General features: G+C 38.0%; 2 protein-coding genes and 2 long non-coding RNA genes across 4 annotated transcripts; 3 read left to right on the top strand and 1 right to left on the bottom strand.

Annotated features, from left to right (window-relative positions):
- The first annotated feature begins 1,875 nt into the window (after positions 1–1,875).
- Positions 1,876–2,471, top strand: LOC131022566 (uncharacterized). The gene has a single exon (XM_057952076.1). It carries the CDS (start codon positions 2,004–2,006, stop codon positions 2,340–2,342), a length of 339 nt encoding a protein of 112 aa, XP_057808059.1. The 5' UTR covers positions 1,876–2,003; the 3' UTR covers positions 2,343–2,471.
- Positions 2,472–3,384: 913 nt separating this feature from the next.
- LOC131022565 (protein DEFECTIVE IN EXINE FORMATION 1) lies at positions 3,385–9,189 on the bottom strand. The gene is made up of 13 exons (XM_057952075.1): positions 9,014–9,189; positions 8,634–8,744; positions 8,248–8,330; positions 7,932–8,049; positions 7,687–7,844; positions 6,314–6,951; positions 6,155–6,225; positions 5,484–5,740; positions 4,932–5,113; positions 4,567–4,850; positions 4,356–4,473; positions 4,094–4,276; positions 3,385–4,005 (listed from the first exon to the last, which is right to left on the bottom strand). The coding sequence occupies exons 1-13, from the start codon at positions 9,163–9,165 to the stop codon at positions 3,688–3,690; spliced, it is 2,673 nt and encodes an 890-aa protein (XP_057808058.1). The 5' UTR covers positions 9,166–9,189; the 3' UTR covers positions 3,385–3,687.
- Positions 9,190–9,483: 294 nt separating this feature from the next.
- LOC131022567 (uncharacterized) lies at positions 9,484–10,952 on the top strand. Its single transcript, XR_009101339.1, has 3 exons — positions 9,484–9,887; positions 9,957–10,049; positions 10,663–10,952. It is a non-coding gene; the product is annotated as an uncharacterized LOC131022567 (long non-coding RNA).
- Positions 10,953–14,681: 3,729 nt separating this feature from the next.
- LOC131022564 (uncharacterized) lies at positions 14,682–15,712 on the top strand. Its single transcript, XR_009101338.1, has 3 exons — positions 14,682–14,820; positions 14,898–14,963; positions 15,455–15,712. It is a non-coding gene; the product is annotated as an uncharacterized LOC131022564 (long non-coding RNA).
- Positions 15,713–27,933: the final 12,221 nt, after the last annotated feature.

The raw sequence follows: 27,933 nt of genomic DNA, 5'->3' as shown, positions 1-27,933 counted from the left end.
TTTAAGTTTAATTATTTATTTATTTCAAGCTTATTTAATTTCTGAATTTTCAGTTTATTTACTTATTTTCGAATTTTCAGTTTATTTATTTATTTAATTCCATTTTATTTATTTTATGAATTTTCAGTTTATTTATTTATTTATTTCCAGTTTATTTATTTTCTAAATTTTCTGTTTATTTATTCATTTATTTTCGAATTTTCAGTTTATTTATTTATTTATTTCCAGTTTATTTATTTTCTAAAAATAATAATTTTCCAGATTTTAATTAATTTATTTATTTATTTTCGAATTTTCAGTTTATTTATTTATTTAATTCCAGTTTATTTATTTTCTAAAAAAAATAATTTTCCAGATTTTAATTAATTTATTTATTTATTTTCGAATTTTCAGTTTATTTATTTATTTAATTCCGGTTTATTTATTTTTTGAATTTCAGTTTATTTATTTATTTATTTTCAAATTTACAGTTTATTTATTTATTTATTTTCAAATTTTCAGTTTATTTATTTATTTATTTATTTCCAGTTTATTTATTTTCTGAATTTTCAGTTTGTTTATTCATTTATTTTCAAATTTTCAGTTTATTTATTTATTTATTTCCAGTTTATTTATTTTCTAAAAATAATAATTTTCCAGATTTTAATTTATTTATTTATTTTCAAATTTTCAGTTTATTTATTTATTTATTTCCAGTTTATTTATTTTCTGAATTTTCAGTTTATTTATTTATTTGTTAAATAAGTCAAAGCATTAAAATAATGTCAAATAGCTAATGAAACATTAGTAAAAGTAATCAAAATATATTAACACTACCCTTTTAGTCTTTTACACCACTTTTACACCACCTTTTTCAGCTTTCTTAGTTTCCGCACCGACACTCAAATGGGGCTTTAATTGGTGGACGGAGGGAGTAATTTACTACCTTTACTTTTCTCCAACTTCATTTCTTCTCCAAAATTACTACTCCCTCCGTCCCCAAAATAAGTTCATCTTTGGGGACGACACGAGTTTTAAAGAAAAGTGGTAAAGTGTTTTGATAGTGGAGAAAAATATATTATAATTAGTATTGGGAGTTGTGAAAAAGGTGAAAAAGTGTTATAATTAGTATTGAGAGTGGTGAAAAAGTGAAAAATGAGAATAAATAAAATATTATTAGTGGTGGGGTAGTTGTCCAAAAATGGAAAGAAAGAAAGAGAAACTTATTTGGAGACGTCCCAAAAAGGAAAAATAGGAACTTTTTTCAGTGACGGAGGGAGTATGAATTATGAATTTATGATTTCTTATTTGTAGAATGATATGTATTCACAATAGCATGTAGCTACCTAAAATTATCTAATACTCCTTTTCTTCACAAAGAATGTGTGGTGAAGTGGAGGACATGAGTTTTAATAAAAAATCTAAAATTATCTAATACTCCCTTCATCCACAAAAATTATGTGATGGAATGAAGGACACGAATTTTAATAAAAATGTTGGAAGATGTGATTTTAGTGTTAAAGAGTAGTATTAGGTTCACCAAATTATAAAAGTAGAGGGTGAATATTTTATAAATATTGAGTGTGAATAGGGTTTAAAGTATAAAAGAATTTTTTTTAAAAAAAATACACAATCTTTATAGACGTACGAAAATAATAATAAACACACGATCTTTATGGACGAGGGAGTATTTTTTTTATATATATTTCATACACCGTATATTTCTTGGAATATAAACATTTTCTTGGTGAAATTTTCGTAGCTGACGCCAGAGAGAGAGAGAGAGAGAGGGGAAAGCAGCAAAGAGACAAAGAAGAAAAAGAGTTGAATAGTGAATAGAAGAAACAAGAGGTGTAATGACCAATCATTGATTTGCAGCAACCTCCTTCCATCACACAAATCCCCATTAATATAATCTCTTGCCGCAAAATACAAAATACTGACATCTGCACTTCAAATCACACCCCTCAACCAATCCTCGCCAATCGATAGCGATTCCGATCTGGTCTGAGTTGGAATTAGGCATGAATTTCAGGAGTATGGAAGAATTCTGGCCGTTCTACGTGAGCCAGCACTCGAAGGCGGCGACGCGGCGGTGGCATTTCGCAGGAACCCTTTGCAGTATTGTGTGCTTGATATACGCAGTGATGTTTAATCTGTGGGTATTGATAGTGGTGCCGTTGATTGGTTACGGTTTGGCTTGGTATAGCCATTTCTTCGTGGAAGGGAATGTTCCTGCAACTTTTGGGCACCCCTTTTGGTCTCTGTTTTGCGATTACAAAATGTTTGGATTGATGCTCACTGGCCAGATGGATCGGGAAATCAAGAGGCTCGGTAAGAGGCCCGTCTTGCAACCCTACTAGGATTTCTCTCTATTCCATTTCATTTTAACACTTGTTGTCTTGTCATGTTTTAAATATTACACTTTCTTTCTTCTTGCTGTGGAACTGGAACTCTTTATGTTGTTCAAATATACCCACTCTTCTCGTTAATAACCTCTCAATTTCGTTTTTGGATTGTCTTATTTATAATACTTCACTTCATAAATAAGGCCTAAATTGAAGTTATTGCTAAACTCTAAGGGACCGTTTGATTTGCAGTTTAGGATTGATTAGGATTAAAATTATCTTGAAAATTTAGTGTGGATTAGTGTGGATTTATACTATTTCATGAGTGTTTGATATCATGACTACTTAATCCTATATTGTGTTTGATATCCATATGATTATGTTGGATTATATTATCTAATACCAAAACTATCCTCATATAATTTTAAAAATACCATATGTGTCCACCATTACTTGGGCATTTGCATCGATATGCGTGAGGAAGGGTAGCAAAACTTTTATCCAACTTCGCAGGATTAAAGTTATCCGAGGGGGTGGGCGGATTATTAGTATGGGTTATTCCCACAAAATAGCATGGAGAAGTGGGATTAAGTAGGAGTTGACCATATTAACTGCACATGATATCAAACATCACACTAATCTGTATTAATTTAATTTATCATACCTATAAACCCATATCAAACATGCCCTAAATAGGGTATCATCGTTCTCTTTTGCTCTTTCCATCTGCAACTCGATTTCTCCCCTTCTCCCTCACCACATCCTGCCGTCGGCATGAAATCACTGCCATATCCAGCGGTCTCCACCACCCACCTCTTCCCACCAAAATTTGAGATTTCTAATGAATTTTCAACCTAAGAATCGGAGATCTATGATGAAATTTTTGAGACGTTATTAATGTAAGGAGTATCTAAAAGAAAAACATCAAAGCTGGAATCCACATGTATTGTGTATATACTAAGAATGGTGATTCATGTAAGATAATTCTTGTAAATAGACATAGTGCAATTTCCAAATGCCACCATGACCATCATTGAAACTGCAAGCAATGAAAAAAGGACGAGAAAAGACAGATGAAATAGAATCAATTTCGAAAATTCCATGATCAGATTTTTCTCAGCATTGCCTTACAAAGAATGAATGACACGATCGTATTTCCTCACAAGTAGGGCAATTCAATCAGTCAGCAACTTCTGAGAGGGAACATCTTGATAATTTAAATTCCATGTACATAATTTCGCCGCTTAATCCACTTTCATCAATTAGGTCTCTCCCAAGAGTTTCTTGCAAAACTGCACTTCGACTTTCTCTGTAGCTGATGCCAAGTATGTGTCAGATATTCACCTATCAAACTCTATTTTCACAAATCAGTGTTCCGCGAGAATGACGGCAACGGCATGGCTTCTTGGGGGCGCAGGATGACGAGGACACCAAACATTCCGAGCATTGGAAGGACAAGAAGCCACTTCAGCAGTTTGTAGTAGTACATATGGAATGTAAGTGAAAAATCATCTGAGAAATAGATTCCATTCCTGTCAACCATCTCCACCATTACCGTCCCAGCAGTTCTTACACCTACTGTCGGAAGTTTAATCCGATGTGTCCCAGGACGATCAAAGATCTGGTTTTGCCTTATCGTTCTCTCTCCTTGGTAATTACCGGGAACCAACAAACTTATCTATGATTACAAAGAAGAAATACATGGGACGATTACAAAATAGATGAACAAAAATAATAAACGTAGTATATAGTGAGGAGTAACATACCGTGACATTATAAGGTGCTTGGGAGCCAGATGGAAACCTGTATCTATCCACAATCTCCACTTCAACCCAGAAGTGCTTCCCTTCTTCATCTCTGAAAGCGCGCGATGATGGAGTGACATAAATTCCTTGACGACTGTGCCGATGTGCTGCATTATTTCTCCCTTGATTTGGTGATCTCCAAGCCTGGAATTACAAGAATTGTAAGAGAAATTAAATGAAGTCTGCCAACAATTGCAAACAGGCGATAGTTTTCAGCTATTACCTTGAGAGGATGGTGTGGCGAAGGGGTTGAAAAACAGAAGACATTTCCATTCATGGTGGCAACTATAAGATCAAGGTCGTCCCCACCATCTATATTGTCAGCCAAAACCATGCTATATCTGTCATAGAAACAGAGTTGTTTTTCAGTGAATAGACAAATAGCAGTAGTTCAAAGAATGGGCAGTCATTTATATCGTTCCAAACAATCTTACGCTGTTTCTCCAATATCCACGACATCAGCACATGATGTAGGCCCGTCTATGAGGTATAAATACCCGTCAAATGATGTAGTAACAATCGTGAGCCCCTTCTGCTTCTCCCCACGTTTTTTCAAGTCGACTAGAAGAACTTGATTCATCACTCTACCATGTGTTCTATAAGGATATGGCCGTAGAATTGATCCATCCTTGCCACTAAGAACGTATATGTTTCCAGATAGAGTTGGCACAACAACGTCGGTGTGACCGTCCCCATCTACATCTCCGATGGTGGGCCCCTGTAGAAAACAAGTAATTGCTCATGAGTGTAAGTATAGGTTGAAAAAACCCAATATAGGAGTCAAGATATCACAGATCACCTGTGGAACAAGGCTCTTCACATGTGTTACCCAAATTTCTTTGCCTTGTGGGGTCCACGCAGCAACATTTCCATGGGCGTCAGCTGTAACTAATTCAATTTTCCCATCATCATTAATGTCGGCTGCAACAACTGCTCCTTGAATTTCAGCCATCTCAAGGGGAAACTTCTCTCTAACTTTGCCTGAATCAGTAAATTAGCAGCAATAAGTACAATACATCAATATATGGAAGGATCAGAGCCAATAACAAATACAATAACAATGACAGTAGGAATACGGTTCTAGCCTACAACTAGATAGCATCTATTATAGCATTCTTATCTCCATTTGTGCAATGAAGCACCTCCATTTACCAGTTAGCCATTTAAGCAGACCAAGAACAATCTCTACAAACTGTGTAAAAGTTACTTACAGATATTTCTTTCATATCCACAACCACAAGAGAAAATAAATTGGAAACCTTAAAAAAGTGTTGTAATAACAGATTCTGGAGAGAATTTATTGGTAAATTCTATGCAACTAAAAGTAATTCAATAATACTAGAACACACACCTTTGTGGTCCAACACATAGAACAAGCCAAAAGAAGTGCCAACTAGAATATCCAAGTTTCCATCACCATCCAAATCAACAACTGTAGGAGAAGAATATACGTAGGCTCGGAATTTTCCAGATTCGCCACTCATATCCAATTGTGCACTCCATTTAACTTGCTTTGTATCAAGGTTGAAAACCACAATGCCACCAGCAACATATTTTCCGATATCGATACCACCAAGCTCCTTCAAATGTTCTGGATTGTCATAATACCTATCAAACTTCAAATAAATCAGCTGAAAATAACCATGCAGGCGCAATTTATTAGAAACATGACACATGGCTAAAGAAGCAAGAACCTCTTCATACTTCCTAAATATCAAAATGAGCCACAGTTTCAAATCTCAGCTCATTCATCAATACGAGTATCTTCCCGATATTGCAACTTTGAAGATTGAGCAACAGAATAACAGTTACAGAAAAGAAGTGCAAACGAGATTGTGTCGAAACCTTTTAATCAGCTACCTAATACAAATCTACAGGTGATCATTTCCGGTGCAACACAGATTTAGCTAAAAGTAACACTACAGAGGCTCAAGTAATACCTATTTTCTCAGAATGTCACCTGAATAAACCATGCAGAGGCTATAAAAAGAGTGACACTTTACAGGTATAAAACAAACTTACTCGCGGTCAAAGAAGTAAGAAACAGCAACAATCATCTCAAAGACACCATCGTGATCTATGTCTGCTATGACCTGAAATTGATTAGAACCAAAATTGATACTGTTGTCCAAACTAACAAAGAAGCTGACAAGAAAAAGCTTCAACCATCGATATACTTACTGGAGTGCACAAGACATGTGCATCTATGTGAACATAATCTTCCAACTTCTCATGTTGTGCTTCAGTCCATTCCTCCTCTCCCCACAAGTTCTCATCAACATAATCATCATAGTCATAGTTATACTCATCACCCAACTCATCAGTCTCTCTGAACAACTCAAATGAAGAATCAGCTTCTGCTTCCAGACCTCCATCATTTTCTACAGTTGCAGCATGTACATCGTCATTGTCTTTTGTATCTTTCACCTCAAGAAGCCTTCTTCTTGCGGTCTTTCCACTTTCTTCACCACTAGCTTTCTCAGATCCAGAATCAGAAGATGTATCATTTGTTTGTGGTGGCATCTTGATGTCTGCACCCAGTGGACTGTCATTCTTTTTGTCTTCAGAAGAGGTTGTGCTGTTTGATGTGTCGTGGTGAACTTCTTCTGGGACGGAATTAGATGAGTCATGGTCACTCTCTGTGGAGTGGGAGGTATTTGCAGCTAGTGTGCTCCCATTCAGCTGACTGTTTTGAATATCAGAAGAGATTGTGCTGTTTAATGTGTCATGATGAACTTCTTCTGGGATAGGATTTGACAAGTCATGGTGACTTGCTGTGGAGTGCAGAGTATTTTCTGCAAGTGTACTTGCATTGGGCTCTGAGAAATAATTTGAATTAGAGATACATTTTAAAAAATATACACTACCAAACAGCAGCATAAAGAGATATATATCTGTAAACCAGGGCTATGTCATTCTTACCCCACTTAGCATGAAACACTAATCATAATAAATCTTCATACAGTAAACTCAAATACTACTATTGTTCTAGTATAGCTATTGTTGGAATTTCAGAAAAGAAACCATGGCTTGATGATTGATCAACTTAAGTATCACACAGTATACCACCTGCCATTTATATAGAATTAACTCTACCATTCTCCAACTGGTAAATTGGTCAGCTCATACTACTTCGGTGTTGCTATTGTATTCTAAATCAGTATATATTCCACCTCAGGGCTGAGGCAAACTTTACAATGATGGTTTGAATACTGAAATAGAGAGTTTTAAAGTCCACTTCAAATGGAAAAGTTGGCAGATGGCAACACTTATCTGTTTATTCTTTGAGAGAAAGAGAACAGAAACGACAGCTAATCAGTCAAAATTTGTATAATAGATAATTTATGAAGAACCCTGTATGTCTATAACACTGAGAAATTAAATTATTATCCCAAGAAGCACTAACCCTATTAGGAAAGTCCTAAAACAAGATGGTCATAGCTGCTCTTTAAAGCATCGTGCAATCACAACAATAACATTTCGGATCTCAAGGAAGTTGTTTGTACAACTACCAAAGTCATGTGATGCTCAAATGACCAGAGAAATGAACTTACGATGTAATGACTCCACAAGAGCATCCTGGATCAATTGGGCATCGTCGACATCTGGATGGGAACGATCAGCAGGATCTGGAAGCAAACCAATATGCCAATCCTTTTTAACTTTCAACCTTGGAATCTCCAGTTTATCTGACATCATGTATCCTGAAACCCTATTTTAAGAAAAGAGATTAATAAGCTAAGTCAGAATAACTATAATTCCATGCAAAAGGGAAGCATTTAGCGTGAACGGTAGTTACCTGAAAAAGAGCACTTCACCATTGTAGGTGGCTAAAGCAATTTCTCTGACACCGTCCTTATCAATGTCGTACAGAAGAGGACTAGAGTGGACCGTAGACTGATGAAAAGCTGGCCATCCTGATAAAGTGCTCAATTATAGAATAAACCAACATTGTTTCTTATACAAATAGGGATCACTATGCACTCTGATATTAGTTATTTGATTCTTTATGCATCTCTCCTTCTAGATATACAAGAAGATAAATTAAACCCAAATAGACCATAAGCTCTGTTCGTAATAACACAAGATATTATATGAATTGTTATTGGAACTACCTGGTAATTTATCTCCATCAGATCCTTCTAGGACTTCCAAGTAATGCACAAACGAAGGAACTACGACTTCAAGTTTTCCATCACTGGATATATATGAGAATTTATCAAAATTCCGATGTCAAAGCATGTAATAAATAATTAAATAGACAAACATCCATTGTAAGCAGTTAAGATAGCTCGTAAAATTCAATCAATATACACACACATATGTAAAGCATGCCAATACCTTGTTAAAAAGATAATCTCTTTTACCATCTAAACATTTAAATCTCACCTAGGTGATTTTGCATGGCATCAATGTTCCATAAGGGGAAGTGAACAAACATGCAATGTGCAATTAAATATACAATAAACGTAGGACAAATTACACCTATTCCTTCCGTCACCTGTTAATGTCTGCAACCAACGGAGTTGCATATATGCTAGAACTCACTTCCGCTTGCCACCTAAGTTCCAAATGCCGAGGGCATTGTGTATTCAACAGCTCGTCCTCATCGCTATCCACAGAGATATTAAACCATCAAATTTTATACATCACTTAACTCTTCAATAGAGTTGAAAAATGAAATGCACGACTTAATCTTTAAATAAAATCACAAATCAAGAATAAATACAGACATTCGGTTCCAACTGATTGACACTAATACACCAATAATCAAATTCAGCCACCACCAACAAGAACCCATTTAAGATTGAAAATGCGAAATAGCATTAAAATGAAAGAGTGTTAATCCATAATAATGAGATTTAGGGGAGAAAAACTTACAAATTGGGGTAACCAAGAGCATCATCAGTGGCCTCACGCTCTCTAAATTTATTCTTTTTAGCCTCCTCCGATTGAGATGAGCCATGATCGAAACTCAAACACAATACCGCAAAAACAAGAAAACTGAGGAACGCAAAATTCCAAGTTTTCATGAATTAGGCGCAAGAACTTCCACGATTAGAATTGTCCGAAACAGAAAATTGCAAAGGGCAAAACGACCAAGAATTGTATGTAGTCAAAGCCCTAGTGAGAGGTTTTGGAGATCTGAGAGAAATAAAACAGTTTGAAGCAGAAATGAACTGACAGAAAACACATCAATTTTCTATTTCTTTTTTTTTTTTTTTTTGAGAGGGTCAATTTTCTCTTCTGCTGGTCGGGATTTGTAATTTAGGGAAGTACCCTTCTGACTTTCCATATTTGCATTTTTTGTTCTTCGTAAATTACTAAATTGAAATTTCCAGTGTTATAGGAATAAAGAACAACCTGATCTCCATATACAATTATATTAAGAGTGTGTTTACTTTGATAGAAAAGATTAAAAAAAATATATTTTTCATTATTTTTATATGTTTCCTATGATGGATAATTTTTTCCGGTCAGACTAGAAAATTTATTCGGGCAGCCCTTCACTCATTTTCTCATAAATGTTGGGTAATATTATCCTATTGGAAGGGTGCGAAAATATTTTCCAACATTTCAATCTTTTTAACTTTTCAATTTTACCCTCTGAAAATGTAAGGTTAGGCGATTCTCTCATTCTCTCCTGCAAACATTAGAAATCCCAAAAATCTTCTCTGATCAGCGCCGCTCTGCTCAGCCCCGGTGGCCGCTCCACCCAGCTCCACCGTCTGCCTCGCCACCTGCTTGATTATCGGTCAGTCGCTCTCTCTCTCTCGTTGTCTCTATTTCCCATCGTCTCTCTCTCAATTTGGGAACCCTACAGAGTGCTCGTGAGTGGTCTCTCTCCCGCTGTCTCAGTCTCGACCGTCGCTCCGCCGTCTGCCTCCCATCGCCATTGCTGAATATCACCGGCAGGGTTAGATAAATTCTGCCTTTCCATAAATCTAATCGAGAAATTGGAAGATAAATTCAAAGTTAAATATAATGTTTGATTAGCTTTTGTTTTATGTGATATTCTTTTGGAACACGTTGGAGGCCTAGTTCCAACCAAAAATATTGGGATTGAAGAGAAAGTTGCATCTTTTTTGGTAATCTTAGCACACCATACTAAGAACCGTATTGTGAAGTTTGATTTTAGACGCTCGGGTAAAACCATAAGTCGTGATTTTCGTTCAGTATTACATGCTTTATTGCAGCTCCATCATCTCTTGCTAGTAACCCCAACACCAGTGAAGATAACCATGTGAAGAAATGCATATTATGTCGAGTTGATGCTTCTTTCGACTTTTTTCTGTTTTTCTTGATATTGCTCAACTGTTGAGTGCCAACAGAGGCTTCTCTTGCTGGAGTCGAAACTAAAGAGAATCAAAGATATCTAAAAAGACTTGATTACAAATGTGGGAGCAGTTTCTGCTACCGTTGTGAAGCACTGGTTGATCGGCCGTGGTGCCGTTGCTTTTAATTGATAGAGTTTGATCTATCTATTTTTAATTAATAGAGTTTGATTTATTACTTCTTGTCAAATGCAGATGGGCAAATCAAGACGGTCTTGGACCCACGAAGAACAGGCAGCATTAGTTGATGCACTGAAGTTTTGCCTCGATGACGAAGCGCGGCTCGAATTTGTTACCCAATTGAATCGGGAGTTGTTTTGAAGGATAGTTATTTTGAAGTATTTTGAATGATTTTGCTTCTATATTTTAGAACTCTGTTTTGTTAGATGTTCTTATCAACCTCGTATCTAAGAGAACAAAATTGATCTTTTGAGTTTGACAGTAGGATTGCAAGTAAAGAAGCATTCTATGATGCAACTTGTTTATGTTTGTGTTTGAAAGACTGCCATGAATTCTGTGTTATTTGAATTTGGTGTTTTTATGGTGCTCTTGTTTTTGGTGGAGGTGGAATAATTTTTTCTATTTTTTTTTTCCTTTTTTGTTTTCTTGCTGGCCAATATCAATATTATGATGTGCTTAGTCAGGTATAAGGCGAATGTTATGTATTTGTTGAAAATGCAATCTAAAACATGAAAGAAGAGCCTAATGATCAAGATAGAGAGAGAGAGGGTGTGTGTGTATATATATATATATATTAATTTCAAAGTTTGTAAATAAAATTAAAAGTTATAGTATAAATTTGGAACAATAAATTTCAACCGTAATTAATTATATTATTGTTGTTTAATTTCAAACCTAATGATAGATGAAAAGTAAAATTATTTGATAAAAATAATTTTATGTCATAATTGAATAGAATTGAAACTGAAAAAAAAGGATACCAAAAAAACATTGAGCTATAACTAATCTCAAGAGGTTTAATCTTGGTAATTAACCATGAGTTATAATTGAGGGCAATTTGGTAAAATTACTAATTTATCTATTCATTTCCAACAAAGTAAACAAGTGTATAGGATAAGTGTAGTATAATTTATCTATCTATTTCTAACAATGTAAACACTGATAAAAAAGGAGAAAAAATAATATTATCTCACATTTTCTTATCCATCATTTTCAAATGAAAAATTTACTAACAAAGTAAACACACCCTAAGATGTACAATGTCCATTCTTAATTTTATGGGTAGTTTTGAGAATATTATTTTCGGAAAAATAAATTCGTACAAAATGAATCCTAATATATTCATTGTTCTTTGTTTGGAAAGATTAACAAAATAGCTAGGATTATGAATTTTATCATTAATTAAATATAATTAATTAATATATGTAAGAATCAAATTGTAATTAACATGTAATGAAATTTCTAATAACTCAATCTAGTAACAACAATATACATTACTAAGGTTAATTATATAATTCATAATATTAAAATTAAATTCATATTTTCTTATATAATAATAACAATAATAATAATACGACAAGCCATGTGGTTTAGTGATATTTTTTCCATTTTATAATATACAAAATAAAGTGTGATTCATAACTCTAAAAATAAAATTAAGATCTGTTTAAAAAATGATAAATATCACTTTAAACTTCAAATTAGTTTCGCACTATCAATTATATTTTGAAATATCGGAAATACTTTTTAAAATCTTGAACTATCAATTTGGTATCAATTATACCCTCGGACTAATTTGTTTTGCTCCGAAAATTTGATATATATGGCTCGCCGGTTGCCACGATGTATTTAGAATTATTCTTTTTTAACTTGCATTATATAAAACGACATCATTATATGCCTTGTTAATTGAAAGTCTGAAAAATGGATGAATTGTAAAATTACAAAATTGATAGTTCAAGGTTTCTAAAAAAAATATTTTTGATAATTCAAGATATAATTGAGGTTTTAAGTGATATATTTTAAAAAAAAGTTAATTATCATTTGCGAAGTAACATTTGCATACGTTAAAAGTATCATTTTATGTCATTTATAATGTATCATTATTTATATTTAGTAAAAGTACTCCATCATTTATGTTGGTCATTTTTTTTCCACCAATTTGACAGAAACAATTTATCACAATTCCTCCTCCATAATTCTCCGATCCACTAATATAACGCCCCCTCGTCGACGAAGAATTCGACTTTTCCGCTGCCTACAAAGGAGAATTTGCTGCCACCAATGACAGAGACGCAAACAAAACGACGAAGTAGGAAAGATGTCGAATGAGGTGGAGGCAGTGCTGTTGGACGAGAATATGCTATACGAGGTGCGCTGCCGCGTCGACGATGAATGCCTCACGGCGAGTGGATTTGGGAGCTGAATTGAACTCCCTTTCACAAAATGTTGTCTGACTTTCTTTCTCTCGATTTCTAGATCTCTCTCTGCCAAAAGCACGGAAGACTTTGAGAACCCCAATTCTGCTATCTAACTTCTCCTTCGACTTTTTAATTTCCATCTACCTTAGATTCTAACGGCATAGACGTCTGCCACCTCTAACGAGGGCCATCGTCGACAACTTATGTTGTCGTCCCTCATCTCCTCAGTCTCAATCGTAGTATGATTTGAGGGTACAAATTTTAATAAATGGCTGGGAGATTTATTAAGTGAATAAAGATGTTTTAAACTACATATATATAAAAACTGAACACATCCATATTTTAAAATTAAAATATATATTCATTAAATATAAAAATATTATAAATAAATGGGAAATTTGCACCAAAATACACAAACTTTGCCGAAAATTCATATTTGACGCGATGTTAGGATTTTACATTTTAATACACCAATTTAAGAAGTTGTTCAATTTTGACACATTTTTCAATTCCGGCGACCGGCATTCTGACATGGACGCCGGAATGCCACATCATCACCACGTCACACACACACACACACTCCACTCTCTCTCTCTCACACCCCACTCTCTCTCTCTCTATACACATCACCTTCCCCCTTCTCTCTCATCACTCTCGCCGCCCTCCACCCTCTTTCTCCCTACCTCTCTTCCCTCTTCTCTCCTGCCGGCGCCGCCGCCTTCCATTCCCGGCGAAATCGCCACCATTAGGGGTGTAAGTGAGTCGAGCTAGCTCGCGAGCTACTCGGGATCGGCTCGAAGATTACTCGAAATCGACTCGATGTTAGTCGAGTCGAGCTCGAGCTACTCGAGTTGGTACCGAGTTCGAGTTTCGTGATACTCGACTCGTTAGGCTCGCGAGCCTAATCGAGCTCAAATAATTATATATATAATATATAATATATAAGCCCAAAATTAAATATATTTCAAAGCCCACAAAGATGGCCCAATTCCTAAGCCCATTCTAACAACTAGTGAATTTGAAATTGAATTACACAAACCCTAACAGCCTAACTCACACCAGCTGCTGGCGCCGCCCACCCCCAATCTCTCATCTCTCTCTCTCGGCTGGCCGGTGACACGCACTCCGACACTCGACGCGACGGCGGCTCGGCCTTTCCGGCGAAGGTTCGGACAGCTTAACAGCAGCAGTAGTGCAGCACGCACGGTTCAGTGCGATTCTGCGCTGCACGAGCAGCACGACCTCCATCCACCATTCCTGCCGTTTCTTATCGCCACCAGACACCTTTCTACCGTCGCCCACTGTCATCTCCGTTCACTCTGCTCATCTGGATCGAGCTTGCTCCTCCGACTGCCATCTCCCAGCCCACCGCGACAGCAGCAGCGACGCCGCGACGGCTCTGCCCTCCTCGACGCAACAGTAGCAGCAGTGCAACAGGTTCTATTTTCTAAATTTTGGTTGTGGTTTCTGTTTTTTGTTGGATTCATGTCCAAATAGATAGAAATCTTAGTTTCTGTTTTTTTTTGCTGCTAATTCTGCACTATAGCTTTTGTGATATCAAATTAGTGATTGTGACAGAAAGCATATGTTAGTGATTGTTGTTTGTGTTTTGAAATTAGCATTATAGCTAATTCTGCTAATTCTACACTATAGTCTATAGCTAATTCTGTATTATTCTGCACTACAGCTTTTGTGACAGAAAGCATATGTTAGTGATTGTTTGTGTTTTGAAGTTAGCATTATTTGTTGCTGTCTGTTGAACTTCATTGAACTTCATTGCTGTTGTTGGTTGTGTGCAGTCCTTAACTTCATTTAGAACATATAGTGCAACTGTGGCATCAGAAGCTACTTTTAGCGCAGGGGTCGAGTTATTGATACATATCGAGCCTCATTGAATGCCGATACAGTGCAAACATTGATTTGTGGAGGAGATTGGTGTCGTAGTCTTCATGGTGTGAAGAGAAAGAACAAAGTGAGTTATGTTCTTAATATTTTATGATTTCTTAAATTTATTTTAACTTAAATTGATTATCTTATTTTATACTACAGAGTGAGAAGAAATCTTTGGAGATTATGCTTCCCATTTCTTGAGAGTGAGAAGAAACCTTTGCAATGGTATTTATTTATCATCCTGTTAAATGTAACATTTTTTTGCTTGTATTGCTATATTCCATCCTATATATTCCATCCTATATTGCTTATAGTTATAGAGCAGCTTATATATATATTGCTTCTATATATTCCATCCTATATTGCTTATAGAGCAGCTTATTGATAAGCTCTTTGACTGGAGAGTTGGTGAACTTTATTGAATGTTTGGTTTAATTTCAGCATATAAAACTAAGACGAGTATTGATCATATATGTGAATATAGATTTATAACTAATTTATGCCAATGGTAAGAATGACCTGAATAAGATTTTGAGGCCTGCTGCTACATTGAGGTACTAATTTCAAGTTTAGGACATAAATCCATTATTCTAGTTTATTAGAAATTCGGTACTAAATTCAGAGGGTGAGCAGTATTTTGATTTTTTGTGGTTGATCTTGTACCGAGTGTCATCTATTTACCCTCCTTGCTGAAGCGTCTTGATCGTCTTTTGCAGCCTTTACATGGTTGGTGTTCGTATTGGAGAGACGACTTGATGTTGGAGGCTTGGAGCATTATCTATAAGAAGAAGTTGCAAATTTGCTTTTATTATGTTGTATTTGATTCAAGACTTGTTAGTTTTTGAATTTTTGATGCCTTTAGACTATTTGAATGTGCATTTTCGAGTCTAATCGATGTTTTGGATATCTAAGACTTGTTATAATTGATTTGTAGAAGTACTTCTCGTAATGAAATGCTTTGTAATTTTATTCAATTTGTTGAAGCATGTATCAGACGAGCTTAAACGAGCTCGAGCTCACCGAGTTTGAACGAGTTCGAGCTCAACGAGCTTAAACGAGCTCGAGCTCGAGCTCAAACTCGAGTAAGGCTCCACAATCGAGCTTAATCGAGTCGAGCTCGAGCTCACGAGTATGGCATCGAGTCGAGCTCGAGCTCAAGAAAATCAAGCTCGGTCGAGTCGAGCTCGAGCTCGAGCTTCATGAAAATAGTCGAGCTCGAGTCTGAGCACGGCAATACTCGACTCGACCCGGCTCATTTACACCCCTAGCCACCAGCTGCCACCACCACCTTCTTCCCCTCATCAAACTCACTCAAATCCCGTTCTTTCATTCTCAAAACCGAACCAGATGAAGTAACTCATGAAACTCTCCCCTTTTCTCTCAATTTCCCGTCGACAGACGGCCGGCGAGTGCCGCCGCCGCTCTCTCTGTCTTTTCTTCCTTCCCCCGACTCTCGCTCTCTCGCTCGTCCCCCTTATCTCATCCCTCACAAAAATCCCCAAATCCACAAATCACTCTCTCTAAATCCCTAAACCCTCTTTCTCCTACGATTTCCGGCGAGGTTACCGCCGGACTCGCCCCCTCTACTCCAGCCGACAACAGCAGTCAGCCGGACCGCCGCCATCGTCGCCTCCCTCATCCTCGCCTCTGCCCTTCTCCTTGACAGACGAACAGCAGCAGCCATCGGCCACCACCGCCGTCGACCTCACCCTCTCTGGACCGTCTGTCGACCTCAAAGGCTGAGGCCGCCATCGCTCTCTCCGCCGAACAGCCCCGCTGTCCAGTTGCCTCCCCTCACTCTCTCTCTATCGACGGTGGTGGTGGGAAATCAGGTTGGTTTGGTTGGTGGAGGTGGCGGGTGCGCCGCTGTTCTGGGGAGGAGGAAGTGGCTGACGGCGGGAGGGAGGGTTTGTGGCTGTGGGGCTCGACAGCGGTGGTGTGACGCAGTTCTGGGGAGGGGGAAGTGGCTGACAGCGGGAGGCTGGGCTCGGCGGCGGTGGTGCGAAGCGGTTCTGGGGAGGGGGAGGGTTCGACGGGGGGAGGGGGGAAGTGACGTGTAGAAAGTGAGAGAGAGTGGGTGTGTGACGTGGCTGCGACATTGGCATTCCGGCGTCTACGTCAGAATGCCGGTCGCCGGAATTGAAAAATGTGTCAAAATTGAACAACTTCTTAAATTGGTGTATTAAAATGTAAAATCCTAACATCGCGTCAAATATGGATTTTCGGCAAAGTTTGTGTATTTTGGTGCAAATTTCCCTAAATAAATATAGTATAATAATAGAGTTAATATATCAAACTAGCCTATTTTTTTTTAAAGTATATTTAAAATTTACCCACTCAACTAAAAAATTTAAATAATAGCCAGTTTTTGTGTTAAATGATTAAACTGCCCCTAAGATTAAAATTAAAAAACTACCCACACTTAATCTCTATCTTTCATCTCGGTCTCTCTCTCACTATGTAAGCTCTCTCTCTCTCTCGGTTTTCTCTCACTAATTCACTCTCTCTCCTGCAACGGACGGTGAGAAACGCCGCCGTCGATCTTCCTCTGCCATCACCGCTGCTCATTCCGGCGGAGCTGGAGATGCACTTGTCGCCGCTCCGCCCTGCACAGCCTTCGCCTGGTTCCACCTCGAGCAAATCTCCGCCAAAAGCTTCAGCGTCGATTTAACCAGCCGAACCTACAGCAGCGGTGAGGGGTTCTTTCGTCATCATTTTCGTCGATGCGGTGGATGTAAACAATTTAGGCACGGATCTTGAACTTCATGATTTTCACATTCACGTGAATAGGAATACTAACCTTGATAAGCCATAGCAATTGATGAAGAAGAAATTGGTTTCTCTCCCCTGACCGTTTCCATATCACAGAACTGTACGTGAGGCGATAGAGAATATAATTCTGTTTTTTCTTTTTATCGGTGGTGAGAGGACCAATTTTTGATGCAGATATATTTATACATGTTCTATCAACGTGGTGGTTATCAGAATTCCTAATTGACCAAACTTATCCATCAAGTAATATTTATTTAAATCCTATAATTAAGATATTAATATAATATCTTATTCTCATAATCTATATTGCTCATGGATAATATTGCTCATGGTAGTTGGTCGGAAATGGATGATTATCCAGATTTTATGTACTGATTTGATGCCTTTGTTTCTCTTTTTTCGTTTTTCGATCCTCTTTTGAGTTTCGGACCCATAGTATGCTCTTTGTGCTTTCAAGGGATGCCACTTTTTCTTTTTCTTTTTTTTATATTAAACCTCAATTCTCATAATCTATATATGGCACGAGGCAGGCCACATATTAATTCTTACATTTTTCCACTTGACCAAAGTGACAGACATAAACTTAATGGTTCAAATAAAATTACAGTGTGCACCTTAATAGATACTTTCATTGGTCATTCATAAAATCAATATTAAATATATGCTAATAAGAGTCATAGCGATTCTACCTCATTCACTCAATGTAGTTCCTTCCATGTACTACAATATTAGTTTTCTATTTAACATGATTCATAATAAGGATCTTTAATGGTCCACGTAAGTGCCTCTTTGCAAGACAAAATCTTGTTACTTTATATCATTCATAATGTATACTAAACTGACAAACAAGATATCAATAATAGTTCAAGAATAAAATTATAAAGAGCTCAAAAGTCGAAAACTTATCGTAAGAACATTAGAACTCCTCAATTAGACCCATCCTTTTGACATGTTCAGTAAATGTCGTTGGAGGTAATCCTTTCGTCAAAGGATCTGCTATCATGAGTCTAGTGCTAATATGTTCAATCGATATATTTTTATCCTTGATGTCTTATTTAACAGAAAGATACTTTAGTTCCATGTGTTTTGCATCTTTGGAATGTCTATCATTCTTAGAGAAGAATACAACGGCGGTATTATCACAATAAATTTTCAGTTGCTTGGCAATACTATCAACTACTCCAAGTCTTGAAATAAAGTTATGCAACCAATTTCCATGAACTGTGGCCTCAAAGCAGGCCACAAATTCAGCTTCCAAAGTGGATGTAACAGTTGCAGATTGCTTTGCACTTTTCCATGAGATTGCTCATCCAGCTAATAGAAACAAATACCCAAATGTTGATTTTCTTGTATCAACACATCTAGCAAAATCTGAATCCGAGTGTCCAATCACATCGAGGTGATCAGATTTTTGATAAGTGAGCCTATGATCCTTCGTCCCTTGCAAATACCTCAGTACTTTTTTTTGCAGCATTCTAGTGATCCATTCCTGGATTACTCTGGTATCTTCCTAACATTCCGTCTGTAAAGCTAATTGACTCAACTCAAAACACCTATGAATTAACTTGCAATCGTACGAGGTTAATTGCAGTGGAATAAGCTAGCCCAAGTCGTCTCTCAAGGAAGGCTAAACAGGGTGTTCTCTCGTGTTGCACACAAATAACATAAAATAAACCTAAACACTCTAATCAAGATTTTGGGTCTGACTCTCTCTCTCTCTCTCTCTCTCTCTCTCTCTCTTATCTAGCGCGTAATTGAAATAAAGCATGTAAAATTATCTAGACAAGAATCAAATATAAATAAGCAATAAAGATATAACATGTAAATCTACGCTAGGGTTCTTGAGGGAAAGCAGTAATTCATTAAAATAATCGCGCAACAAAAATAACAATTATTTAGACAGCAAACGAAATTATTAACCAAAATAAATCTAACAAGTGCATAAATGATAAAGAAGAAAAACTGTAAAATCATAAATCCAGAATTTATCAATGACTTATAGTAAATGGCGATAACTGAACAAGGATCTCTGACTACTAATTATTTAGGCGTAAGTATGAAATAAGAAAATGAATAAACCCTAACTAAGAAACTGGCATCTGGAACGATGATTGGAACTGCGTCTTCAAAAGGGTGAATGTGAGCGTGCCCTAGCAAATGAGAAGTATGCTATTTTTATACTCTAAAAAGTGAAATACGCCTTATTCTTTTAATTACTGAAATTAGACACGTGGCGTATTTTCATTGGAGCAAAAGATTGAGCTTGGAGTGAGGAGCTCGGCCGAGGGATGTGCGCGGCTATGCAAGGGCAGTCGGTCGATGGGTATTCCCCTCGGGCGTTGGGGTAGCGGGCGAGGTGAAAGCCAGCGGGCGCTGGCTTGATGGACTCGGCCGCTTGGCCAAATGCTCGGGTGAGGCCTTGAGGCGCTCGGCGCTGGGGCGTGTTGGAGTGAGGAGCAGGCGATGAGTTGCGAGGTGTGTGGAGCTGCGCAGCCGATGGGGAGAAGGGAACGGGCGCGCGGGGCGCGGTACTCCTCGACCGAGGCAGTGTGCGATTTTCCAAGTCTTTATTTATTTTCATTAAAATCTTAATTACCTATTTCTTCAATTCCCTGCAAATGTAGTTCACACGTTATAAATACTTATGAATCAACACTACAATTACAATACTCCCAAAATACGAACAAAAAGGCATAAAACAACCCCCCCCCACACTTAGCCTTTTGCTTATCCTAAAGCAAAATCAGTATAAATCCAATAAAGAGATGTTTCCACGATGCTCATTTCCAACCAAATATTCAACGAGCCAATTCAATATTTTTCAATGTGATGAGGACTGAAATATGCACCAGCGCTGTGCTAAACATAACAGGAATATTTCTAGTTATGATTATTATTATTATTGTTATTTTGGTTATTTCTGATATTTGATACAGGATTGCCCTGACTCTCGGCTTGGCTCAGTTCGGCTCCGCTTTCCAGCTCTGATGGCTCAATTTTAAGATGTTGATTAAAATAATGGGGCTTGGGCTTGATTCATTGAGCTAATGGGCTTTAGGGGTCTAATGGGCCCAAGGACCTTAAGTTTATGTTCATGCTTATAAATAGGGCCTTGATGCATAGATTAAGAGATAGTCATTTTTCTAGCCTACAACTTGTAAAGTGTAAAATACTCTCTCGATTATAGTGGAAAACCCCCAAAACCCCCGTGGACGTAGGTCTTCTCGACCGAACAACGTAAATCCGGTGTCGTTTACTACTTTTGTTGATCGTATTATTTCTTGTTTCACCACAATGAACACATGTCTCTAGATGATGCAAGCAACTTAGAATTTAAGAGGCAACACAACTGTAAAACAATTGATTCGGTCATACCCAATTCTCCGCTAGAAGTGAATTCCCTAATGTGACCGCCTTTATAATCAATATCTCATGTAACAACTGTTTCCTTTTCACAGTATTGTGTTCTCTTAGAAGTTATTCTCTTGTTTTCAACAGTTAAGCCATAAATCATGAGAATAAATCATTTGGAGGTAAACCAAAGTCTTCTAACATGGTTTCCCATTCTCATAGATTTTCTAGAGGAGCAGAGACTCAGAGCTGTCAAATATTTCAGAATTCATACAACTTCACACATAAAGATACGATCGTAGGCAATCACTCGGACAACACTCCCTTTAGCATATACCGGACAAATCACGTTTCACTTGCTTACAAAAGCGTTGCAACAAAAACTCATAATTCATTTGCACCAACAAGAAACTTGTATTATTAAAATAGAGCTTATATTAAAAAATGTTGGGAACTTAATGAAATATCCTAATCCTTGTTTTGATGATACCAAAATCAATAGGTTTCTTTTGTAATAGACTAGAACTGCTCGAACTCAAACTCAAGTGTTAGAGTTCTTTTTCTAGTTTAGTTGCTGTTCTGAAGACTGAAGAACGAAGGACTGAAGACTGAAGACTGAAGTTGCCGACTGAAGCATCAGTCGAAGAATCAGTCTTGAACTGATTACTTAATGCGTGCCACGTGGAATTAGCGGACTGATACTAAAGTCAAGTATCAGTTAAACATCATTCCTCGGACTAAACCTCCAACGTTCAAAGGAAGCCACGTACTCTAGAAGTACAGCCTCATTAAATGCAGAGATCTTAGGATCGTCCTTTCTCTGCAGAGGTCATTCCTATTTGATGATTATTTTTTCAGAGACGTCGCATCTCCTGCTCTTCAACATAGTCGGTCTCACCAAACAAGGAACCTCGAAGATTGAAGCCTCAGCCCGAGTTCAAATTACTCTCTAACGGAAGAAATCTTGAAGACCTTCTCCGCCAACGAATCTATTCAAGACTTCTCCTATAAATAGCGCTCGAGGATCACTTTAATCTTCACCGATTCAACAACATAAGCTGAAACTCTACCAAAATTGTTTCTCAGCCGAAGCCTAAACTCTCCAAAGCTTGAATCGAAGAAGAGAATCTCAAAGCCAAAAATCAGTCACTGCTAATTACATAAATTCTCTTAGACCTTAGGCATACCTTGTTTATCCAAAGCCTAGGTCAAACTAACTCCAAAGAACTTGTTCTTTGAAGTTTAGTTGGTAAGATTTCAAACCTCCATTCGACCGATAGAATCGAGTGTTTGAGTTGCAAAGGAGTTCGGGAAGGTAGTTTGTCTCCGTGAGGTCCTAGTGCCAGTTCGTACTAGGAGTGCGAAATCCAACAAGGTGTGTTGGTACTGAAGATTGGATCTTCAGTTATTTCGGTTGTGTGCACCCGCAAGCACACATTTCGGTTTGCTGTGCACCCGTAAGCACTAGAATCGATTTGCAGTGCACCCGTCAGCACTTGCAGAGTGAAGTTGTTGGTCTGATCAACCGATCATAGATGTAGGAAGTATTTTTCAAACCACGTAAAAATCTCTGTGTTATTTACAGCTTTCAGTATTTAAATTCTCACTTGTGCTCTTCCTTTCATAAACTGAAAACTGATTAATTGCAAATAGAAACTTAAGACTAACAACGTGCTCAACCCAAAAGGCTATTGCGAAACAAAAATTTTCCGCTGCGTGTGTTATCAGCCTGACTGATCTATCTTCTGATAGTCAGTAGGATTTATAACATCTCTGTTTATCAAACTTGACTGAAGCCTTACGTGGATCAGTTAAGTTCTTGTGACTTAACTGATAACTCCTTACTGAAGAGTCTTTCAGTATCAGTTGTCAACCCTGTTTTGGTCAAAACTCTTATCAGTAAATAGGTGTCTGAGTTTGTGTTTGAAAGTTTCATTTTGATCTCTATATTGAGATCCCGAAAATAGCCTATAAGTGTATTCCCCCCCCATACACCTATTCGAGACCCTTGATGAGCCCAGGTTTGTGCTCTGTTTTTGTGTTTGTTTTAAGTCTAGATCGAGTCTTTTTCCGTGTGTTTGTGTGGTTTGGTCGCCTGGGAGGGCATAGTTCAATAGCAGGAACCAACTTGCAGGGAAGAGACCAAAATGCCAGAGAAACGGAGTGTCAGAGGATTCGAAAAGGCCAGAGGAATCATAGCCGCCAGCGGAGTCGGCTTTGCCAGAGAAACCTAGCTGCCAGAGGATTCACATTGTCAGCGCAGAGGAGTCGGCTTCGCCAGAGAAATCAAAAGCCAGAGCGTAGGTCATTCCTCTGACCGCCAGCGCAGAGAAGTCATCCGATCAGAGGAATCCTCCGAGCAGCGGAAATCAGCTGAGCAGAAGAATCCTCAGAACATTCCAAGGGTCGAAAACGCTGCCACCTCTCGTGAAAGAGGTATGTGCCAGAAGCAAAGGGATTGTGGAAGCAAGATTTTCTCTTATGCCCAGAAGTACCGCACGAGAGCTGGCAGGCGAGAGAAGGAAGGAAGGAAAGAGAAGACAAAGGCACGACAGACGGGTGAAGAAGAAGTGCAAGTGGGAGTCCGAGAAAGGTGGAAGACGGTAGCTATCCAAAAGAGACCGATAAGGCCAAACCACAGCCTTATCCAAAAGGAAACATATCTTCATGAAGATTAGGTCTGAAAAAGGATACGCATCTCCATGCTTGCATGGATCCGGCCGCAAGTCATGGGCTGGGCCTTCAAACCCTAATGACTCCTATAAATACCCGAAGAGCTTCACAAGCCGAGGGTGCTGAAATTCCGTCCTGTTGTGCATTATTTTGAGAGTTAGAGCCAGCCCAGGCCGTGGGCAAATTTCTTAGTACTTTACCATTTTATGTTTTACACGGCACTTTCGGCCGTAGGTACTTTCATTTTCATTTAAGTCATTTCAATTCCAGTTATGTTTTCTTTTATATTTTTTGCTTGTGTTATTTACGTTATGGTTGGCTAAGTTTATATTCTGATTTGGGGTAAGATGATCTAAGCATGAATGAATAAACTCGAGAGGTCTAGTTTGGGCATAATAACTATATGATCATATTCCCGATACACTAGGTTTGATTCCAAAAAGGTTATAACAACTTGGTTAATTAATTGATCACTAGTTAACTAGGGAGTTTTGGCCACAAGTAATACTTTGGGTAAAAGGCGAGTTGCCATCGACCTCCAAAATAGTACAACTGGTGTTGGAGCCGTGACTGCTGTGAAATATCGGCGTAAGAGTCAAGTGGGTCTATTTAGTTCTTAAAGCATTCTGGGCAAAGCACAACTAGCGATAGGCCATCGCAGAGAGCGTGGATGTTGTCCGGGGTAGTTGATTTCCATTAGCTGACCCTTCTAAGGAATTATAAACTGAAAGGATAGATTGGGCAGGGGGTTTTTTACGTGCGTGACGAGTGACAATAGGGGCGCAACAATTCTTATGACTATAACCACTGGTATGCGAGTATAGTGATTTATCTTTGCACCAATGATCGAGTGTTAATTCATGTTTAGAGATTCAAACCCAAGTCAGAATTGTTTTGTTATTTGATTTATCTCTTTTGTTATTTCAGTTTAGATTGGATACCCGTCCTGCCCATACTCACGCTTTGGTCAGAACACTGCAGAAAACAAGACCTTTTTAGTGACACCCTTTACATGAGAAATTACTGCTCAGTTCCCTGTGGATTCGACTCTGGACTTACCGCTAGCTAAACTAGTTGTGGGCACAGGATTATTTATTTGCACAAAGCTCAAACGGCAGCTTCGTCAACCCTCCGGACCTAACAAAAAAGAAAAAAGAAAACTAACACCCTTGAAAGCACAAAAAGCAAACTAAGGGCCGAGCCTCATTAAAACCTCTTAAAGTAAAACCCGTGAGGGAAAAAACGCTAAGAGGAAAAAGAGTGCTCGTCAAAATGACCAAAAGAAAATGAAGAAATGCCAAGAAAGTGGGAGGAATCGTCTCAAGAACTCCGGCCTCACCAAGAAACATGTATAAAAAGAAAAACCAGAATAACTACCAATCAACACAACCCGAAAATTGCATCGATAACCACATCTTCAAAAGATCAATACAGACAAACTCAAATTCAAACATTCACTAAATGCAAAGGAACCATTTGCCTCACCAATTAAACACAGAAATAAACTTACCACCCACATTTCCCAAAAAATCTTCCCCCCACACATACAGCAAAGCACAAGAGTGTAAGAGAACACTTCCCTGAAACATCAATGAAGGAAATGGGCTTCTGGAATTCCACAGAACATTTCATTCTTCTCATCCACACAAAATATCTTTTTCGAAAACACAGAACCTGCATCAAACACCAAGAACAACCAAAAACAACCATCAAACAAAGCAACAGAAAAACATAAACAAACGGAAACTAAGAAAAATATGGGTTGCCTCCCATGCAGCGCTAGTTTTAAAGTCGCCAGCCCGACTTAGAGAAACCCTTAACCAAAATCACATTGAAGCTTCAGCTGCCTTAATGCCTATGAAAACACATCCTTTTAATTGCAGCTGCGGGCCCTCCTACTGAGCATACAACACTCAACGCACCTAACGATTTCCCTACAACTCTTTTTCGGGAGCCAGATCGAAAACTCCCCTCTTTCTTCTTTTCCAAAAATAGTACACACTGCAACCCTTGCACTACATCATCCTTGCTTTGCAGCATGTCGAGAAATTCTTCTTCAATGGCTGCGTCCTTCTCCAGGTGAGTTGGGTATTCTTGCACTATTTCTTCTTTGGGTGGCAGCTTGTCCAACGACTCTTCATCAAAGGTTACCTCATCTTGCAGGTTATCAAGAAACTCCTGCACAATTTCATCCTCCTTCTGCATAATATCATCTTCCTTCTGCAGATTATCAAGAAATTCCTGCACAATACAATCCTCTTCCGCAGGGTCAAATATCTCAACATAAGAACAGTTATGCAATGAAAGAGTAGGAATAGCAGGTTTCTTATAAAAAACTGAGAATGTTACCGATCTACCTGACCCAGCCATACTCAAAGTTCCCGATCCCACATCAATGCGAGTGCAGTTTTCAAACCTCCATTCGACCGATTGAATCGAGTGTTTGAGTTGCAAAGGAGTTCAGGAAGGTACTCTGTCTCCGTGAGATCCTAGTGCACAGTGCGTGCTAGGAGTGAGAAATCCAACAAGGTGTGTTGGTACTGAAGATTGGATCTTCAGTTGTTTCGGTTGTGTGCACACGCAAGCACACGTTCAGGTTTACTGTGCACCCCATAAGCACGAGCATCGGTTTGCAGTGCACCCGTAAGAACTTGCAGAGTGAAGTTGTTGGTCTGATCAACCGACCGTGGATATAGGAAGTGTTTTTTGAACCACGTAAAAATCTCTGTGTTATTTACAGCTTTCAGTATTTAAATTCTAACTTGTGCTATTCCTTTCATAAACTGAAAACTAATTAATTGCAAATAGAAACTTAAGACTAACAACGTGCTCAACCCAAAAGGCTATTGCGAAACAAAAATTTTCCGCTGCGTGTGTTATCAGTCTGACTGATCTATCTTCTGATAGTCAGTAGGATTTATAACATCTCTGTTTATCAAACTTGATTGAAGCCTTACGTGGATCAGTTAAGTTCTTGTGACTTAACTGATAACTCCTTACTGAAGAGTCTTTCAGTATCAGTCGTCAACCCTGTTTTGGTCAAAACTCTTTTCAGTAAACATGTGTCTAAGTTTGTGTTTGAAAGTTTCATTTTGATCTCTATATTGAGATCCCGAAAATAGCCTATAGGTGTATTTCCCCCCCCCCATACACCTATTCGAGACCCTCCGGACCTAACAATTGGTATCAGAGCAGGTTGTTCGCAAGAACAATTCTGTTTTGATTTGGTTCTAACTGAACTAGATCCCTCTGAGGGTTATTTTCACTGATCAAAATCTTCTCAAGATTCTTCTTGAGATTGCATGTTCTGTGTTATTTTCTTTATTCCTGTGTGTCTTCTTTCTCTTCCTCATGAACAGGATCAAGAAGGGCTCCTCCAGCGACTATATCAAAACATTCTTTCGAGGAGTCAATGGACTTGAGATTGGGCCATTGTATTCTGACCTCAACGACATATTCATCTTTCCAGAAGAAAACCAGAGTCCAACCCACTCACCTTCAAGAGGAACTTGCAAATATGATCAAGTTCGACAAGAGTATCAAGACCTAAGAATGAGATTCAAAAATCTCCTTAGGGAGCACAGCCAAATCATTAGAGAGATTCTCTATGTGCAAGATGCTCGAAGGACTGTCATGCGCTATGTCTCAGACGAAGACGAAGCTGATAGAAGAAATGTTCAAGAGCACAGAGTAATCAACAGACTAAAATTTCTCCAGTCTAAAAAATAAGAACTTCTGTCACGTATTGAAGAAATAGAAAAGAACTTCAAAAAGACGTCAGAAATATTTGAAGAACTGATTCATGAAGCAACGCTTCAGACCAGAAGAAAGATGAAACAAGAGAAGAAGGTGCAGTAACAGTCAACACCGGAATGGCCAAAGAAGAATCAATCATCTATTAAGGGGGAACTTCCACTGCTCTCAACGTCTAATTCAAAACTGGTGGATGTGTAAGTTTCTCTCAATGAAACTCATATGTCTAATTCAAAACTGGTTGATGTGTAAGTTTAATTGAAACCGCCTTGTGCACGATCTTCCACATTATCTTCAAAATCGTTTCATCTTCTACAAAAGATTTACTCTCAATCTCTGTGAACTCATTCGCTTCAAATCAAACAAGTGTCTTCTCTTCTCACAACTCACCGTGAAATCCACAGTTCAATTTATGTGAGAAAATTTCAAAATCTTTGCAGAGACCTTTCCTTCTAAACCCTTCTCATGGCAAAATCTTCGAAATCCGCCTCTCAACAAGTCGTTTGTTACGAACCCTTCGTCACAACTGAGGCACTTTAGAAACTTTCAGAATACTGCAAGATCAATGAGATCTTAAGTCGTCATGGATGGACAAAGTTTCTTCATAGTTCACCAGAATTCCTTCTCGATGAACAGACCATCAGAA

The sequence above is a fragment of the Salvia miltiorrhiza genome, chromosome 4, assembly GCF_028751815.1.
Source record: "Salvia miltiorrhiza cultivar Shanhuang (shh) chromosome 4, IMPLAD_Smil_shh, whole genome shotgun sequence".
NCBI classification, from domain to species: domain Eukaryota; kingdom Viridiplantae; phylum Streptophyta; class Magnoliopsida; order Lamiales; family Lamiaceae; genus Salvia; species Salvia miltiorrhiza.
Note: the sequence above shows the minus strand (reverse complement) of the source record. Positions and strands in the feature narration are given on the sequence as shown.

Excerpts from the sequence above, each read along its gene's own strand:
- LOC131022566 (XM_057952076.1), top strand. The coding sequence starts at position 2,004 with ATGAATTTCAGGAGTATGGAAGAATTCTGGCCGTTCTACGTGAGCCAG.
- LOC131022565 (XM_057952075.1), bottom strand. The coding sequence starts at position 9,165 with ATGAAAACTTGGAATTTTGCGTTCCTCAGTTTTCTTGTTTTTGCGGTA. Across the intron at positions 6,952-7,686 it reads TCTTGTGGAGTCATTACATC|AGCCCAATGCAAGTACACTT; the intron begins GTAAGTTCATTT and ends ATTATTTCTCAG. Across the intron at positions 5,114-5,483 it reads CTATGTGTTGGACCACAAAG|GCAAAGTTAGAGAGAAGTTT; the intron begins GTGTGTGTTCTA and ends TTACTGATTCAG.